This window comes from Trypanosoma brucei, chromosome 1 (genome assembly GCF_000002445.2).
Source record: "Trypanosoma brucei brucei TREU927 chromosome 1, complete sequence".
Taxonomy (NCBI): domain Eukaryota; phylum Euglenozoa; class Kinetoplastea; order Trypanosomatida; family Trypanosomatidae; genus Trypanosoma; species Trypanosoma brucei.
In genome coordinates this window covers 826,677-843,156 of record NC_008409.1, presented here as the reverse complement: position 1 = coordinate 843,156, position 16,480 = coordinate 826,677, and the positions used below count along the sequence as shown (strand labels likewise).

Here is a 16,480-nt window from a genome sequence, read left to right as displayed (position 1 = left end):
AACAATAATAATAGTAACAACAGTAACAATAGTCATCGTGATGGTAATAGTGATAGTAATAGTAATAGTAGTAGTAGTAACCGGAGTAGATCAAATCAATGTTGAGCCAAAATAAAGTGAGGGAAGTAAACCCAACTCACCAAAAAAGAAAAAGAAGGAAAGAAACACAAATATTAACGTGTTATCATATATACAAAAATATTTTTTTTCAGCCGTATTTGGACCCCAAGCAGTCATTTAACGTTGGTGATGGCGCAGTCGGCCGGGACGAAACAGTCAGAAAAGCAGTCCATGGCAGTGCCTGCAAGAGATGGAATGTTCATTTATATAAATATACAACGGAAAGCAAAAATAGGTAAATAAACAAATAAGGAATAGAGGTGGGGGATGAGAGCGCTCACAAGGAAACTCATAGAAATAAATTCACAGATCCAAAATTAACCTCCCCTTCCCCCTCACTTCCCTTTTTTTTTTTTTGATTTCCCTCCTTCCTTGCTTATTTTGGCCCCCTTTGCTACGGCTGCGGTTGGCTGTTGAGCCCCCGAATGCCCATCCCACACACTCCCCATTCACGCATTTGAGCGTCATTCCCTGATGCCAAGTCCCCGCCCCTTCCCTCAAAACGAAAAAAAAAAACGAGAAGAAGCGGCTCTCTCCACCAGTTCCACAACGGCGGCAATGATAAAGTTTCGGCCGCAGTGGCACCACCGTGTCAAGCCTAACATATCCATCCCCTTTCTTCCCTCGTTACCCTTCACATCTTTCTTATGCATACTTGGCCCAAATGCCCTCCTGGAACTGGCGCAGAGCCTTCACCACACGCTCCATATGCGCTTCGGGTGGGAGGATCGTCGTGCGGAAGTGCAGTGTCCCAGGCTGCTGCCCAAAGCCAGAACCCGGCACCACAACAATACCGGTGCTCTCGAGAAGCTCCAGTGCCCAACGCGCGTCCGGCGCAAGCTGTCGGCCCTCCTTTGAGTTCATCTCATCGTTGTGCTTCACGTACTTGGGAGGGAGCTCAATAGTGGGGAAAGCGTACATGGCGCCCTCAACAGATTGGGACTTGAAACCACGGATGTTGTTCAGTTCCTTTGCAAGCAGGTCAGCACGGCGCTTAAGGCTTTCAAAAATGCCACTGTACTCTGCCGTGTAGTGGTCGAAGCTCGCATCGCCAGGTTTCGGCGGGGAGCACATCAGTGCCGTCATAAGCTGACCGTTGACGTTGCTGCAGAGGTTAATAGAGCACAATTTCATCACCTGCTCCACTAACTCAGGCGGAGCGTTTGTGAGTGTGAAGTACCCACCACGGCGACCACACTCACCGATAATACCCTTCGACACGGAGTGCAAGGAAACAAGCACGGTGTCGGTGTTGTATGGTGGTGGAAGTTCGAGCACAATCTTCCGAAAACTCTCAAACCGCTTGGTCGCGGTGTAGATATTTTCCTGGTAAACCTCATCGGCCATGAGCACAACACCGTGATCGCAACAGAACTTGGCAACCTCCTCCATCACAGTGCGCTCCAACACGCCACCTGTAGGGTTACCAGGGTTAATCACGACGAGCACGCGGGGCGTCGCGTTTCCGTTCGCCACACAGTCTTTGTATACTGCCTCGAGCTCTCCAACGTTCAGCGCCCAGCCTTCGCTCTCACGAAGGTAATACATCGCGGGGGTACCTCCCAACAATGCAATCTGTGCCGTGTACAGCGGATACTGCGGGATGGGAATCATCACAGCGTCCTTCTCATCGCCCACAAGCGTCTGTAAGATTATGCGCACACCAGTGCTTGCGCCGTCTGTAAGCACAATCGACGATGCCTCCTGAAGCGGTTTTACATAGGCGTCACGCTCATTCACATACTGCGCGACGATGTCACGTACAAAGGCATAGCCTGCGGAGTCCGTGTAGGCGCCAGTACGTTGGCCGATGTGGCCCAAGTAGAGACGCGCACGGGAAACAGCATCAGAGGGATATCGAGAGACGACGGCGTTATCCTCAAGCAGAAATGGAGCATCGATAAGCGACATCACTTGGCGGTGAAAGGTAAGCGGCTTCTGCTCCAGGGCTTGGGGGTTGCCAATGTTGCAGTAAACCAGTTCGTTGAAGGAGAACTTCGACTTCCCCGTGCCTGAACGGATTTCCTCCCTGATTTCGTCGGCTCGCATCGGCACAAGCCCGCGCACGGCATACTGAGCCTTCTTTACGCGTGGGTTGATGTGAACGCCCTTGGAAACGTGGGCCCCACCCTTCTGAAAAAATTCCTGGTTACCTTTCATTGTCGAGGTCTTCAGTGATCGTGCTCCGTATCTCGACACAAAAATTGATTTTGTGGGTTCAGGATTCTGTTTTCGCGCTAACCCGCCAATGTGTTGTACGCTCGACTTGGCTTTGTTCTTCTTACTAATGTTTAGAAAATCCAAACACTTTTCCTCGTTCTGTATAAACCAAACGGAAAATAAATATATATCCATTTATAATGGGAGAGCGATTATCCAACAGATGGAACAATAAATAGTTGCCCGCAACAGCAGGGGGCGCGAGGAGAAAACGAACTGAGAGGGTACGCGTGTACAAAACGTTTATCGGTGCTGGTACAGCAGCACAATGAACTTAGAAGCGCCGTAGCAAAGGGAGGCAACAGGCACATGTTTCGAGTATGCATGCACGGGGTTCATGGTGAGCCATATCATGTCGACCAACAGTTGCCCACAAATCGCTCGACGCATGCTAATCAAAGAATAGACATGGTAGCAAAGCGCTCCTGGAGCGCTGTTAGTTGCAGTAACGGGGCCGGTGGTGTAGCAGACACGCATGTGGAGGAGGTCACGTCACTGCCAATGGACAATACATTGGAAGTACATCTGATATCACTAGCGCTGCTTGGCAACCGCTTCACACTACCCTCACTTGGGCTTCGTCCGCTACGACTGTCTCTGCCTTGTTTGCTGAATCTCTGATTACTATTGTTGGGGTTACTCTCAAAACCGTAGCCCGCTCCCAACTCATTAACACCCTCGTAGCTCACTGGCGCCGGTACAACATCATGTGGCGGCTGCCGACGTTGCTTACTAAAGTAACCCTGCACGTTACTCCGCCTCTTGGATTTCTCTTTGTTGCAAAAATGCGTTGACAATGTCGACCGCCGCCGGTGGGACGTTGCTGAGGAACCCACAGAAAGGTTGTTTGGAGTTGACGCGAGGAACGCTCCAGAGCAAAGAGTAGACGAGTTGGGTGTCGATGTCACTGCTACGAAAGGCGGTGTTGGAGTGGCCTTTGGGGACACTGCCGTTTCGGACGCCGCTACAGCAGACCCCGCGATTGCGCTTGAAGTACTGAGAGAACCGCACCGATGGTGCTCAGCACCACCGCTACGGTCGCGAATATTTAGCTGTATTGTACAATCTCTAGGCATCGGTCCCTGCAGCGGCGTGGCACACGCATTGGGAAGCTCAACCAACGGGTTGCGCAACGGTGATGAGTTACCCTGAGCTCGCGTTGCGTCATGCGCTGTCTGGGACCGTTCCTGCGAAGCCTTCACGGACTTGCGCTGCTCTCCCATGGGTCGGGTTGGCACAGGAGGACCCCGACGACTCTCATGGTGCCAGGGGGAAATATGTGGTACACCCTGTCCACCCACCCTCGCCCCTGTGGGCGAAGCACTGCTGTAAGGATGTCCGTTTGCACCCATTAAATTAATACTAACGCCATCACCAGGCTGTAGGTGCTCCCACAGCACGTCTTGAACGATGGAACGGAGCAGTTCTGCCTGCACCTCCTCGCTGCTCTGAGTACAATCGAAACGTGATACATCATTAAGCAAACAATTTGGAGTACGGTCAATACTCTCAATATGTTGCGAATGGTAAGGCTGTTGGCACCGTTTATATTGTCGGAGGCAAGGCGTCAAAAAGCTTGGCAAAGGTCGGGACGGAGTGCTTGGGCCACTGCACGCAGGGGCGAGAGACCCCACAACTGTCGGCTGTGCGGGCACGGCTGATTCAGGTGAAAACGGCAATTCAGTGGTCGGCCCGCACATCCCCCCAACATCGCGTCCATCCTGATGTCCACATTGCTGATGGAAGTGGCAGGTACCATGTGACGAAAGTGAAGGCACCTCTTCCGCCCCCACATACCTCTTCCACTCTAGGCGCTCCGCTGCGCATTTCCATCGTTCAACCTCACGCTCCCGCTCCGCCACAACCGCCAGCAACCTCTGAATCTCGCCTTCAAGTCGTACCTCTGTAGCCCGGTGTCTCGCCACTGTGCCTTGAAGGGTTTCCACCGTCTCCTGCAGCGTAGTCTCGCGCTGCTGAACAAATTGCAGTTCACGTTGCGCGCGCAGCAATTCTGACTCCGCTCGCTGCTTTAATTCGTCCACCTGATCAAAACGCAGGCGTCCTCGATCGACCTCACCTCGCAACCCGCTGATTGTCAGCTCCAGATGTTGTTGCTGTGCTAACCACTCATCTCGCGCGAGCTGGGTAGCCAACCTCGACTCCCTTAGTGCGCGGCAACTCTCTTCTTCTTGTCTGCGACGCTCCCGCTCCAACAGCTCGTACGATCGCTTCATCTCCCGCAACTGCGCCTCATAGCCGCCTTCGATGGCCTTTTGCTGCTCACGACGTCCACGCCGTTCGAGCTCCATGCACTCGCTGAGCAATTTGTTTTCCTGCTGCTGTGTACCGCGGGCCGCCTCTAGTCGGTGGCGCATCTCTGCCTCCCGCTGAACGCATTCCTGCATCTCGCCCACCCGGTCTCGCAGCGACTCGTTCAGTAACTCCAGTCGTCGGGTCTCCGCAGCAGTCTCATCAAATCGCCCCTCCAACTTTGATAGCGCACGCTGCAACTCGGCTTCACGAATGGATAGGATCTCCTCTCTTTCGCGCAGCACTGCATGGGCTTTCTCCGTCGCCTCCTTACGAGCGTCGGCGAGCTTGCTCTCCCACGCAGCCTCAGCCGCCTGTTGCACACGTCTATGTTCCTCCACATCGGCACGCAGAGACCGTATTTGAGTCCATAACGACTCGCGGTCGGCGGTTACTTCGTCGCGTTCCTCTCTTGCAGATTTGAGTTCCCACCGGAGCTGCTGCGTGCGGCGCTGGTAATCCTCGTCGGCTTGCTGGAGTTTAGATTCCTGCATAGAAACCTTCGATTTGGCTGCGATAAGTTCCTCTTGCTGCACGTTGTATCGTGCGGTGAGTGTCTCTAGCTCCGTTTCTATCCGCTGGCTGTGGCGCTGAAGTTGCTCATACGCACCTGCCATCTCCTCGAGCACGCAACGAAGCTGTGACAGCGCCCTCTCCTTATTGGCAACGTCATCCAGCAACTCCCTGCACCGCTCAGAAGTAGCATACAGTCCCCCTTGACAAGTCATACTTTTCCCTGCATTCTCTCCAGCAGCTATTTCATCTTCCGTCATCCCTGCTACCGCAGATGGTGGCCTGGTTGGACCCTGCCGAGGTGTTGCCATGGTTAAAGGACACGTGCCTCTTTGGAAACTTCAGCCAGCAACACTCTAAACAACTCTCCCTCTCACGTGCAAGCCTTTTAGGTACAAAGGCACAACAGATGCACACGCAGCCAAAGGCGCTGTCCACAAAGGTGCAAAGGACTGAGCAGGGGGAGAGACGTACTGAGCACGTTGAGGTTGACACGCAATGGTGAAGGGGATGAAAGCGAATTGTAACAATTCAGTATCCCACGAGGCGCACCCAAAGCAATCACACCTTCCTTTCCCCTCCACACCTCCTCCTTTACTTCTCGGTCACTTCACCACCTTTCTATTCCAGCACACACACACACACACGTACATGCACCCCTTGGCGCTTTACTAGCCCTTTAATTGGAGGGCCCGTGAAATGCGATTAAGCAGTGGGCAAAAGAGAAATGTGGTGGGGGAGACAGCATTCACGGGGAAGACACAAAAGAAATATCCTCCACGAAAAAAAAAAAGTGCTGAAGCCTCGCCCTCTTGCATTCTGCTGTTTGGGCGGGGAACCTAACCATGCACTGCTCAAACGGACAGGAAGAGACGCAATAAGAATAACAAATAAATAGCAGTAGCAATAGGAGCAGGCAGCAACCGAGCCGAAGAGGCGGTTCATCGATAAATGGTGTTGGCCAAAACACGACGACTAAAACTCAAAGGAGGTTGCAACTCTATTTGAAGAAAAGATACCCAGGACTCAACAGGTTGCATGCATGTGAATAAACCAACCCACAAGTACAAGAAAGAGAAAAGAAGGACACCTAAAATGGGTGATGGGGCCTAACCAACCAAGGGACTGTTGTAAAAAAAAAAAAAAAACGTCCCTTCTTCCACTACAGAGACAATCAGAATGCGTCACGAGAAAATTCAGTCTGCTCAAATCGAAGCATGTACACACACAGAAATTTTCCCCTTTGTCTGCTGCACATTCCCCCGCCGCCGAGCATCGAAACATATATATATATATATTAGGGGAAAAGCAGAAAGTGAAGTGACAAGTTAATTGCTCATATCTAAATGATGCCGCGTACCAACCCAAGCAGCGGCAGGGAAAACAGAGTGAATATGCCGGAAGGTACGCACGCGGGTGAAAAGAGGGACACGACCGCACCTGACCTCACCCTGTTTTGATCCGGACAGGTTGTCAAGCTCGTTCTCCCTGACGCACACTCGTGTCTACCTGCTGTTGCTGGTCTCTCAAGTAATATTGCAGATTCTTCAGCTCGCGGAAGTGGTGGGCCAATTGTGCTGCATGCCGATTCCTTCCTTCTTCGAGCATGGCATCACCCCCACTTACACTGGAGTCAGAAGGTCTATTCATGGTGCTATCTACCGCAGCCTGTAGAGTTGGGAATCCAAGTGCGGCAGCGAGGTTCTCCAGATGCCTCTCCGTTATGCTCAAACATGCGCCAGCCTGTTCCCAACGTACATCAATACTTCGCCGCCCAACAGCATCAGCGGTGAGCCATTGGTCAGCCAAACTACCACCCGCCTTAACACCGGGACCACTACCAAAAGACTCCACCCGATGTGTTCCGGTCGCAGAAAATGAAAGTGGCGCGCCACAGCCATCATCATCATAAACGCTAGCACCAGCGTTGCAGCCAGTCTCCATTACCACTGTTGACGTCAGTGAATTTCCTCCGTAGTAGTGAACTGGGTTGTAGCTAGGAGAACGAGCAGGGATGTCTAGTAGCTGCTTCGCCTGCCTAAGGTAATACGTCACAACATGTGGCACGGCCATCAACACATCTTCATGCTTCTTCGCCTCTGAGGCAAGCAGTTTCTCCAAATACGTTACAGCACGTTGTACCTTACGTATGCTCAGGTAATACTGCCCAAGACGGCGAACGAGCGGGGGGTAGAAATCGGACTTTGGGCTTTCACATGCCTCTGCGTGTTCAAGACACAACATTGCCTCCCCAGTTCTTCCCTCACGGTCCAGGCAGTTAGCTACAGCTGACCACATGCGTGGGTCCGTCGGCCGCAGCGTGGTGGTGTGCCAGTAGTAATACAGCGCATGGTGGTAAAACTGAAGGAGTTCATAGATCTGACCCAAGTTGTACCACCCGCGGTAATCGCGTTGGTCAAGGTCAACAGCAGCACGGTAAGCCTCAACCGCCGCAGCACTGTTCTTCGTCTCAAGATATGCGTGGCCGAGAAGTGTCCACGCGGCAATGAACGTAGGATCGGCTGCGACAGCCCGGCGAAAATGAAGAACACCACGATCGTGGGCACCCATAAGCACGTAGTAGTTCCCCACAACGTAGTTACTCTCAGCACGGAAAGGATCAACATGATATACCTGCTGGGCAAGACTACTAAGCCCTATGCGGTCACCTCGAAGGAAGAGGACAATGGAGTAGTCATCCATGGACTCTAACCGGTACGGGCTGGCCTCGTGAAGCTGCTTATATATGCTGTGCGCCTTCTCCAGGTCTTTCTTGACATTATAATAGTACCCAGCAAGGTTAGACAAAAGGAAGAGGTTGTTGGGGAACTGTTCTAACAGTACCTCCCACGAGTTCACCAGTCTCGGGGAGACACAACTGTTGCTGCTACCATCTGCATCACGCCGGGAATGGGTGCGTCTTCTACCGTATTCTTGCGTGGCACTCTGCAGCGAGGTGGTACTCTCACCAAAGTGTGGACTCGCGCTTCGTTGGCCTGCCCCTGGTGCCGCTGTGGGTAGCACAAAAGAAATGGGTGAGACATTCAGCGCAGCCTTCACCGAGGCGAGAAATATCTCTGGCATGAACCGCGGTTCCAACGAACCGACCATCGCCTCAATCTCTTCAATTTGATTTTCCCGACTAACGAGAGTGCAGAGGTCCTCCCAAACACACCAAAGCAGGGGGTGATTGCACACAGCTGCTAGGAAGTACGTAGCGCTCTCCTGCTTCATTCCCAGGTCGCGCAGCACAACGCCATGGAGCCAACACAAAAAGGGATCGCCGTAAGCTGCCACTCCAACAGAAGCGGCGGCAGCACCAGGGGTTACCGGAGGGGAAGGCCGTGACCCCGTCTGGGTTAACCGTGGGCCAGCCCTCGAAGAAGGTCGCGATGAAACCGAGAGCAACGACGATGAACCTCTTATGGCGGAGGAACTGGGGTGTGTCGGTGACGACTGTGGACCTTGATGCTGCTGCTGTTGCTGTTGTCGCTCCAACGCGCTAAGCAACAAACCCCGAAGCATGCGCAAGTGCGGGTTCGTTGTCTTCCGCGGGTTACTGCTCGTGGTCTTAACACACTCTCCAGCCATATAAAGCGAGTACAGGCAAAGGAACTGCAGCTGCGGAGGAGGAGCCTGAGGTACCGTTGCCTTCTTTGATAAAGGCGATTGTTGATGCTGCTGCTGGCGGCGGGGGGGTGGTGTTGATCTGCCACCGCCGCGCCGAAAGCTGAAGTGCTCCCTTCCCGTTGCTCCCTCTTCTCCATCTGCGTCTCCTGCAGATCCTGACGGTTCCTCCGTCCGCGAGGCCGTGATCCCCGCCGACGCTAAGGATGACGGCGTTGACGCTGACAGCCCAGCTGAGAAGCACGAGTTATAGTCCCGAAGGGCATTACTCAAGTGATGATGACAGCGCAGGTATTCACCTTTTTGCATGAGGCCCAAAGCTACCACGTGATGCCTATGCGCTCGCCCAACCAAAGGCGGGTCCTGTAGCGAAAGCACGGCAGGCGCGTTTGTACGGAGAGTTTGGCGGAGCACACTATCACTGGCGTCAAGTGCAAGCTGTGCTAGCCACGTAGAAGTATCGAACAGACCGCGCTGCATGCATTGCTTCATAGCACGGTCCAATGCCTCTGCCACAGTGACGAAGCCCCGACCACTGTTGTTGCCAGCGGTGGGGTCTTGCTGATGCATGGCTGTCACACGTCTGTTTGTTTCTTGCACTTTTCGTCCCCCCCCCCTCCCTGAAGGCTCTATTGTGTAGTAACAGTAGGGACTACCGGGCTTCAGCCGTTATTCAACCTCCTTCTTCCTGTTTCTGGTGTCAGCTGTTATCACCACACGGTTCGATTTCCCCTTATCCGCTCTTCACGGACACCACGGTGAGCAGCTGAAAAAAAAAACGCAGCTCCCCGCTTCCTCGGAACGAAAACATACAAAGAGAAGCAAACGCCAACGAGAAAAGAAGGTAAATGAAACATGAACATCAACCAACATCTGGTCGCACAAACAGGCAGTGAAAAAGAAAAAAAAAGCGGCTACACGGCAAAAAAAAAGATGAGGAAAAACACTTGCGAACGAAGGAGTATCTTAAACATCGCAATCCACAGCGGTCAAGCCTACCACAAAAAAAAACGCAACACAGGCACAAATGCTGTGAAGCCATGTGGGCCATAAACACTCCAGATAGCGCATGCCCGCGAATATTCCACAGCGCTACTCAAGGCGAAACAGATAGGAACAACAAAAGATATAGGGAAAAGATAAAGAAAAAGCGTCAACAACTAGAGATATGGAATACCCACAGGAGTAATGAGGAAAGAAACCTCGAAAGGATTCGCAATACCGAGAAACAAAAGCAATGTGATCGGGAAAGGTGCTACACTGAAACCGCCCCCAGCCCCTGATAACATTACGGACATCCCATCAATGTGGCCTGAAACGAAAGGAAAGTAACGAAAGACGGGAAGTAAGCCCTCAAGCGAACGGGAAAGGGGGACGAAACAGAACGATGTAAAATAACCACACGAGAGCACCCCCCCCCCTTTGTCAGACGGCACACGGGAGCTGGAAGCAGCAAAAGGAAGGGGGAAGTGAAAATAATTCATAATTAATGGCGGCATGCGGCCGCAGGTAAAGTAAAATAGGGCAGCGATAGGAAGGAAGATTGGCAACAAAGAGGGAAGGGAAAGAAAAACAAGATCTTCCCGTCCCCCTTAACAGACCACCTCTCGTTACGACACAAATGTAAACAGTGGGTGGGGGTGGCAATAAAGGGACACCATGCACAGAAAGAGCTGCACCAAAACAGAGAAACGCGCCACGCTCAAGACTCAACCGGCACCCACAACAATAACAGTCAGTGGTAAAGGCGGACGTACAGGACACCACAGTCGTCCGACATTCCACTGTCGAGACGCAAATATATATGTACGTATATACGCCACGCTTCTGCGCGACAACGCCACTGGTGGCATCGCTTTGCCTTCGATCGACCGAACGACTCCCTCCTCGCCTCTCGACCCCTAGTGACATGCGCGCACACCCCTCCTCTCAATTTCTGCGCACAAGCGCGAACTGTGTTTAGAGTATTTTTGTATCGTCTTTACTCTCTCCGTTTTACCCAATTAACCAACCGTGCGCATGCCCCTCAAGGTGGACGATGTTCATACCAAAACGCTTTTTGAGACCCTTCACCCTTAGCCATCACCAGCCGGCTTCCAACCTTGCTCGCTTTGTGCGCTTATTCGAGCACGCTGTCCGACACCGTTACATCGTCTTTTCAAGTTCATTCGAGTGCACCATCTCCAACAGAGCTTTCTGCAAGTCTCCCAATTGAACGGTGAGGGCTCGCACACCGAATAGGAAGGCCTCGAGACTGTGAATATCTCGATTCGACAATACAAGCTCCTTTTCCTTCGCGTCAAAAAAGGAGCACGCCGGAAATACTCCATCACCCCCCACAGAATGACTGCTTGACCCATCCTCGCTACGCGTGCAAATATCTGCTGCTGGTGCAGGAGAAGCAGCGGCGGCTGCGGAGGGTCGCAACGTTTCATTTTTTGATTGCTTCTCCAGTTGTTTTCCCGCCTTGCTGCTTTTCTCCATTGTATATTCGCGGGTCTCTACCTGAGAGTTATCACTCTGTGAGTGAACTAAAGTCACCTCGCTTTCAGAGTAAAGTCTCTCTCCACCTTCCTTCTTCCGATCCCTCCTCGGGCCCTTCACCAACGGTTCAACATCATCGTCGCTGTTATGCACATCTGCAGCTTCATCTGTTTGACTGTGGCATGCCGCAACAGCGGGAGCGTTTGAAGAGGCCTCCTTTCTGCGGTCCGTTTCAGCATCAGAGGGACGTCCAGTGGTTCTTCTTCGCAAGAGTTGCCGCAAAGCCCTCCTGACGCCTCCTTTCTCCCCGTGTTCATGGGTGATCTCCTCGATATCCTCAGCTTTTTCAAAACTCTTGTTCCCGCTGCCGTTGCCGTCGTCCTTGTCCGGGGTTCGCACGTCACGCGAAGAGTCGCTTCCCTTCCGATGGCCGGGCTTTCTTCCCCCATCACCATCGCTCCCGTTATCGCTCCGACCACCATGAGAATCGTTGTCACATGTTTGCGTCAGCTGCCGCGCGTTACACGTCCGGTTTCTAAAAGTCCGCATCAACTCCTCTTCCTCCTCTGTGACGTTATACACAAAATAACCATCAGTTACCCTTGGCTTCCTACGCCGTTGGGCAACTCCACTGTCCGGATGGCTAACGCCACGCGGGGAATGCATGTCCAGATGGCTGCTTACCCCATCGCTGCCACCACCTGGTCCACTTCCCATATCACTACAGCTGTTATTAGCCGATCCCCCATCTCCAGCGATTTTGTGCGCAAGGGTCTGAATGTACGTTTCGACAATGCTGTGCTCCGCGTCCAACATGCCGTGCCGCAACCGCGTGAGATGAGCGGACGGCACTATCGCTGTTTTGTTCAGTATGAGCAAACAAAGATCCACTGTGGCGTAGAGTAGGTCGCACATATCCTTTGCAAACGGAGAGATACGACGAAGGACGACCCAATGTACAGAAAGCTCCGTTTCATCATCAACCTTGCTGGCCATGAAAGTAACGTAAGCGAAACGCATCATAGACACAATGGCCCATAACTTCCACTGCACATCGATAAGTCGGCTCCACGCTGGCTCCGGAAAGCTTGCGCCGACTAACGTTGGCTCCGTTGCGGCGCCGGGAAGAAAAAAAGCCTGACGGGATATTTTTTTGTTCCACTGTGCCAGCGCCTCCGTTGTGGTGGCGTCTACCTCATTCACGTCCTCCGGCATGTCAAGGTTGCGCAGCAGACGACATGTGGCTTCACGAAAACAGCGGAGGCTAATGTCAAAGGACATATACACCTTGTTACGTGCTCGCATCGGCCACAGCACCATCGTAATGCAGAAGTATATGATGATGGCAAAGAGATTCTGTTGGATACGTACCATGGCGGCTTCAGAGTTCTTATACTGCGTTATTACAGAAATGACGCTGTTGCATATAGCATTACCCGCGGCGTAGTATTCCTTGCTTGTTTGTACGTACGCCCCCAGAAAGGAAATGATCGCGACGGCGACATACAGAACCAACCGTCTCCCGTCGGCAACCTGAACGGCAATTAGTGCACACAACGAACCAAGCACCGTGCCAAGTACCCGATTTACCGCGTAAGTAAAACTTTGTGCACCCGTTGAGCTGTAAACAAATGCAATGATGGCCGCCCCGGCGACGGGACTCGTGGCATTGTTATCGAGGGCGTACACTTGAAAGATGGATGGCAACGTCATGCAGAGCGCAAGTTTGATCGCCTCCTTTGCCCGCCTTGTAATAGTGCGCCGGTGAATGATGGTCATCACAAGTCTACGCAATGCTTCATACGGGCTCTTGAAACTGCTCAAAAACTCCCGGGACAACGATAGAAACCGGCTCTTGGCTTCTATGCTGGGGTTGAAACTACTAATCACCTCACAGAGTTCGTCTACACTGAACATGAAGAACCCCAAGAGAACATCTGACTCACCTGTCTCGTACATCTCATTGTTGAGGATTACTTGTTGGCGCACCTCTGCGAGACGATCTTGAAATCGTTCTCGTGCCTCACAAAAGAGATGAATGTCCTCCTCGTTCACGCCATTCTTAAAGTCTGATATCTTAAGAATGGTGCTATCCATAGCCGAAGAAATGATAGCCAAATCTTCCTCAATGGCCTCCCCAAAGGAAATGCAAACAGGGGTCTCAATACGGCCGGGGTCGTCGTTGACAAGTTCCACCACCTGCACCATGGATGAGAGAATACCGTGCATGTTGGTGAAAAAGTCCAAACGTTGCTTGATCCCTTCCATCTGGTGACCGGTGTGCGGTTCGTAATCAGCCTCCTCTAGGAACTCCCTTGCTTTGTCCGCGGCCTTCTTTGCCGTGAATTGCAACTGCCGCAGGCGCAGAATATGCAACTCGCGCTCAAGTGGGGAACGGGTCCAGAAACTGGAGCACGTCCCTTGAACAAATATGCTGAGAGAGTTACCCAAAAATGACACTTTTGCTTTAGCCAAGTCACTGGACCAACGGATGCTTGGAATAAAGAAGGCAGCAAGACCGAATGCGAGCGCAATAAGAAGCGTGATGAAGTAGTCCTTTACGAACTCGATCCCCGTTTCAGCAGGTTTGGCCTGCCGCTCCATCAGGAAAACCGTGAGGCAGTAGGCACAGGTTTTCTTCAGCTCCTCCGCAAAAAACGCTGTAGAGAGGACAAATATAAACAACAGCAGGAGAATTAACCAAGTGGATTGCGGATCTACCAGTACAACGAATAGTAGTAGAAGGAGACTCAATGCATAACCCTTAAGAGCAATAATGAATTCGCGCAGACCCGAGCCAAATGTTGGCATCGATATCCAAAAAGCCAAGAAAGCCACGGACGACGGCATGGGAAATATGTGCTCAGTTTTCGGCTCAAGGGTAAGAATCATTAACGGTAACACCGTGAAGAGCGATGCGCGGACAGTCCAATCCAACTTTTCCCAGAAGAGGGGTGCTGAGAAGATGCTGAACCGTTTCATGCCAAATCCACCTACGGGGAGGAAAGCTCGCTGGTCCCAAGGAATGGAGTGAAGAGCGGTACAACTCCTCTCCTTGTATTGACGCTCCTCATTCTCCTCTTCGTCGCCCGCTGATGAAGCGACCTTTCCCGCGCGACCACCCTTCTTATTGCCGCCGCGATCTCCGCCGCCACCGCCACCTTTTCCACCACCGCCGCCGCTACCGTCACCACCTTTTCCACCGCCACCAACACCACCACCACTGGCACCGTGACAGACACTCGGGCTTTGAAATGACCCTGGCGAAGACAAATCCCTAACAGGCGACACATCCGTCGAACAGTTGACGGGGAGGGAAAAGGTGCTCGGTGTTCGTTGGAAATGCTGACGCCTTTCACGGCTTCGATCTGCGATAAGTGACATAAACATCCTTTCCGCATGCGTGGCTTGCCCCACAGGTGGATGTGCTTGTCCCAAGTTGGAAGCAGCAACGTGACTTGGACTTGGCTGGGAACCTTTTCCACCTACACCGGGAGAAGCAAACCCAGAGCCCTGAGTGCCGGGAGTGAATGCCGTCGTAGGTGATTCCGGACGGGCAGCGCGTGTCACACTTGTCGCCCTCACCCGTATGTGTTGCCCAACAAACTGGTCGGACATCGCACCATGAACCGAAGGAGCCCCAAGCGAACGACCCCCAATTGATGTATCCATATCACGTTCGGCACCGCGCATACCACCGAAGTAAGGAAGTTGTGGTGCGCTGGCGTGCGATTGCAATCCCGGGGAACCCGGCCCTACATGTCCGTACGCCCTATCCTCGGCGAATCGGCCGCGCGCAAATCCACCCCTCTGCCATTCATGCCTGCCACCCCTGCCCAACCCTGGCGAAGGATCAAAGTGCGCATCTGCCCTACTAAGATCCTCACCGCGCCGGACACGGTCCACAGCTCTGAGTTGAGTTCGCACTCCTGATTTCCCGCCACGGTCTGATCTTGCGGTGACGGGGCCCAAAGACACGAATTCCGAAAACCCAGAGCCACGTTGGTACACGCCAGATCCGGCCACACTTGCAGCTGATCTATCTGCCCTTCGATGCGACGAACACTCCGCCAACCATTCGGATACGTCCGCGGCCCTATCACCTCTCAAGAGCGCCTGGCTAAGATCACCTAATGATTTTGTACGCTTGATCCCGCACTTTCTTGTACCATCTGGTGAACCATAGAAGACTGCTGCTGGTCGACCCACGGAACTGCACTTCGTTAATGTCGTTGTCCGCGGTTGCGCCAACGCCGATCTAACCTCTACAGGTGGCGTAGGTGACCTTTCCGACACTGGGGATCTGAGCTGCACTGGTGTGTCAAGCACCAACTTCACCCTTCCCCTTGACGGGGGAGTACGTCCACGTGGTTCTGCCTCCGGAGGAATTTCCTTCGGAGACTTAATTTTTGCTTCTGCGCCCGCTGACGGCTCCAAACTCTTTTCTCCCAATCTCGAACTACGGCCAACTACGGTGCCGCTGGACTTCGCCACAGTAAAAGTATTTTTGGGAGAAGCCGCAGGCTTAGGCTCAGAGAGTGGCGCATCAGCGCTCTCTGGGTGCTTCACAGAAACAAAGCTTACGTTGTCAACAGCACTCTGTGGCCCCCGAATGTAGTCACCTCCCGGCGCCGAAGTGCTTGCGACAGAAGTTGCGAGTCCACCCCCAAGAGGTGGCGCAGTAGTTGTTTGGGCACCAAGAAGAAAACGCTCAATGGCGGCTGAGCGACTGGGGTCAATGTTGCATCGTCCTGAGGAAGCCAACCGCGTATCAGACACGCCATTATCGCACGAAACCGAGAAGGCTGGAGGGCTCGAACTGCCTCCCAACCGTGTTGGGGACCCCAGGTTCCCCGTTGCAGAATCATCGGACATAAAAAACCCCCACCCCACTTGCCGCCACTACCGTAGCTGCTTCCACACAGACGAGCGCGTACCAAAAGCCCCGCTATTACAACACCGTGTCACTGGTCTATGCGCTTCAGCACTACCAATACGATATATATGTGTATCCTCTTAGTAAACTTAAGCCCTACAAAGAAATACCCAACTGAAACTGCCGACGGTTGCAAGGGCTAACGCGAGGCGAACTCTACAATCGTCCACACCACTTGTTTAGTGTGAGCCTTCCGCCTTTTGGATTTGTCTCGTTCCCTGCCCCCTTTTTCACTGCTTCCAGGACACTCTAAATTCCCCCCGAGCACCT

General features: G+C 52.8%; 10 protein-coding genes across 10 annotated transcripts, besides 14 other annotated features; all 10 read right to left on the bottom strand.

Annotated features, from left to right (window-relative positions):
- On the bottom strand, nt 91–237 carry TB927.1.3970 (hypothetical protein, unlikely; the record flags this gene model as incomplete). Its single annotated transcript, XM_001219090.1, has 1 exon — nt 91–237. The coding sequence occupies one exon, from the start codon at nt 235–237 to the stop codon at nt 91–93; it is 147 nt and encodes a 48-aa protein (XP_001219091.1).
- Nucleotides 109–177: a sequence feature (1 probable transmembrane helix predicted for Tb927.1.3970 by TMHMM2.0 at aa 21-43).
- Nucleotides 132–237: a sequence feature (Signal anchor predicted for Tb927.1.3970 by SignalP 2.0 HMM (Signal peptide probabilty 0.047, signal anchor probability 0.833) with cleavage site probability 0.025 between residues 36 and 37).
- A 186-nt stretch (nt 238–423) lies between these two features.
- Nucleotides 424–588, bottom strand: TB927.1.3960 (hypothetical protein, unlikely; the record flags this gene model as incomplete). Its single annotated transcript, XM_001219089.1, has 1 exon — nt 424–588. The coding sequence occupies one exon, from the start codon at nt 586–588 to the stop codon at nt 424–426; it is 165 nt and encodes a 54-aa protein (XP_001219090.1).
- Nucleotides 589–765: 177 nt separating this feature from the next.
- On the bottom strand, nt 766–2,475 carry TB927.1.3950 (alanine aminotransferase, putative; the record flags this gene model as incomplete). Its single annotated transcript, XM_001219088.1, has 1 exon — nt 766–2,475. The coding sequence occupies one exon, from the start codon at nt 2,473–2,475 to the stop codon at nt 766–768; it is 1,710 nt and encodes a 569-aa protein (XP_001219089.1).
- Nucleotides 2,476–2,735: 260 nt separating this feature from the next.
- TB927.1.3940 (hypothetical protein, conserved) lies at nt 2,736–5,474 on the bottom strand (the record flags this gene model as incomplete). Its single annotated transcript, XM_001219087.1, has 1 exon — nt 2,736–5,474. One exon carries the CDS (start codon nt 5,472–5,474, stop codon nt 2,736–2,738), a length of 2,739 nt encoding a protein of 912 aa, XP_001219088.1.
- TB927.1.3930 (hypothetical protein, unlikely) lies at nt 5,869–6,108 on the bottom strand (the record flags this gene model as incomplete). The annotated part of the gene is made up of 1 exon (XM_001219086.1): nt 5,869–6,108. One exon carries the CDS (start codon nt 6,106–6,108, stop codon nt 5,869–5,871), a length of 240 nt encoding a protein of 79 aa, XP_001219087.1.
- Nucleotides 6,028–6,096: a sequence feature (1 probable transmembrane helix predicted for Tb927.1.3930 by TMHMM2.0 at aa 5-27).
- Nucleotides 6,109–6,189: 81 nt separating the features above from the next.
- On the bottom strand, nt 6,190–6,447 carry TB927.1.3920 (hypothetical protein, unlikely; the record flags this gene model as incomplete). The annotated part of the gene is made up of 1 exon (XM_001219085.1): nt 6,190–6,447. The coding sequence occupies one exon, from the start codon at nt 6,445–6,447 to the stop codon at nt 6,190–6,192; it is 258 nt and encodes an 85-aa protein (XP_001219086.1).
- Nucleotides 6,211–6,279: a sequence feature (1 probable transmembrane helix predicted for Tb927.1.3920 by TMHMM2.0 at aa 57-79).
- Nucleotides 6,461–6,466: a repeat region (inverted telomeric repeat hexamer CCCTAA).
- Nucleotides 6,467–6,636: 170 nt separating this feature from the next.
- On the bottom strand, nt 6,637–9,360 carry TB927.1.3910 (hypothetical protein, conserved; the record flags this gene model as incomplete). The annotated part of the gene is made up of 1 exon (XM_001219084.1): nt 6,637–9,360. One exon carries the CDS (start codon nt 9,358–9,360, stop codon nt 6,637–6,639), a length of 2,724 nt encoding a protein of 907 aa, XP_001219085.1.
- Nucleotides 9,501–9,653, bottom strand: TB927.1.3900 (hypothetical protein, unlikely; the record flags this gene model as incomplete). Its single annotated transcript, XM_001219083.1, has 1 exon — nt 9,501–9,653. The coding sequence occupies one exon, from the start codon at nt 9,651–9,653 to the stop codon at nt 9,501–9,503; it is 153 nt and encodes a 50-aa protein (XP_001219084.1).
- Nucleotides 9,591–9,644: a sequence feature (1 probable transmembrane helix predicted for Tb927.1.3900 by TMHMM2.0 at aa 4-21).
- Nucleotides 10,216–10,701, bottom strand: TB927.1.3890 (hypothetical protein; the record flags this gene model as incomplete). Its single annotated transcript, XM_001219082.1, has 1 exon — nt 10,216–10,701. The coding sequence occupies one exon, from the start codon at nt 10,699–10,701 to the stop codon at nt 10,216–10,218; it is 486 nt and encodes a 161-aa protein (XP_001219083.1).
- A 234-nt stretch (nt 10,702–10,935) lies between these two features.
- On the bottom strand, nt 10,936–16,149 carry TB927.1.3880 (hypothetical protein, conserved; the record flags this gene model as incomplete). The annotated part of the gene is made up of 1 exon (XM_001219081.1): nt 10,936–16,149. The coding sequence occupies one exon, from the start codon at nt 16,147–16,149 to the stop codon at nt 10,936–10,938; it is 5,214 nt and encodes a 1,737-aa protein (XP_001219082.1).
- Nucleotides 12,577–12,630: a sequence feature (8 probable transmembrane helices predicted for Tb927.1.3880 by TMHMM2.0 at aa 699-718, 725-742, 775-797, 1048-1066, 1070-1087, 1094-1116, 1120-1137 and 1174-1191).
- Nucleotides 12,739–12,792: a sequence feature (8 probable transmembrane helices predicted for Tb927.1.3880 by TMHMM2.0 at aa 699-718, 725-742, 775-797, 1048-1066, 1070-1087, 1094-1116, 1120-1137 and 1174-1191).
- Nucleotides 12,802–12,870: a sequence feature (8 probable transmembrane helices predicted for Tb927.1.3880 by TMHMM2.0 at aa 699-718, 725-742, 775-797, 1048-1066, 1070-1087, 1094-1116, 1120-1137 and 1174-1191).
- Nucleotides 12,889–12,942: a sequence feature (8 probable transmembrane helices predicted for Tb927.1.3880 by TMHMM2.0 at aa 699-718, 725-742, 775-797, 1048-1066, 1070-1087, 1094-1116, 1120-1137 and 1174-1191).
- Nucleotides 12,952–13,008: a sequence feature (8 probable transmembrane helices predicted for Tb927.1.3880 by TMHMM2.0 at aa 699-718, 725-742, 775-797, 1048-1066, 1070-1087, 1094-1116, 1120-1137 and 1174-1191).
- Nucleotides 13,759–13,827: a sequence feature (8 probable transmembrane helices predicted for Tb927.1.3880 by TMHMM2.0 at aa 699-718, 725-742, 775-797, 1048-1066, 1070-1087, 1094-1116, 1120-1137 and 1174-1191).
- Nucleotides 13,924–13,977: a sequence feature (8 probable transmembrane helices predicted for Tb927.1.3880 by TMHMM2.0 at aa 699-718, 725-742, 775-797, 1048-1066, 1070-1087, 1094-1116, 1120-1137 and 1174-1191).
- Nucleotides 13,996–14,055: a sequence feature (8 probable transmembrane helices predicted for Tb927.1.3880 by TMHMM2.0 at aa 699-718, 725-742, 775-797, 1048-1066, 1070-1087, 1094-1116, 1120-1137 and 1174-1191).
- Nucleotides 16,150–16,480: the final 331 nt, after the last annotated feature.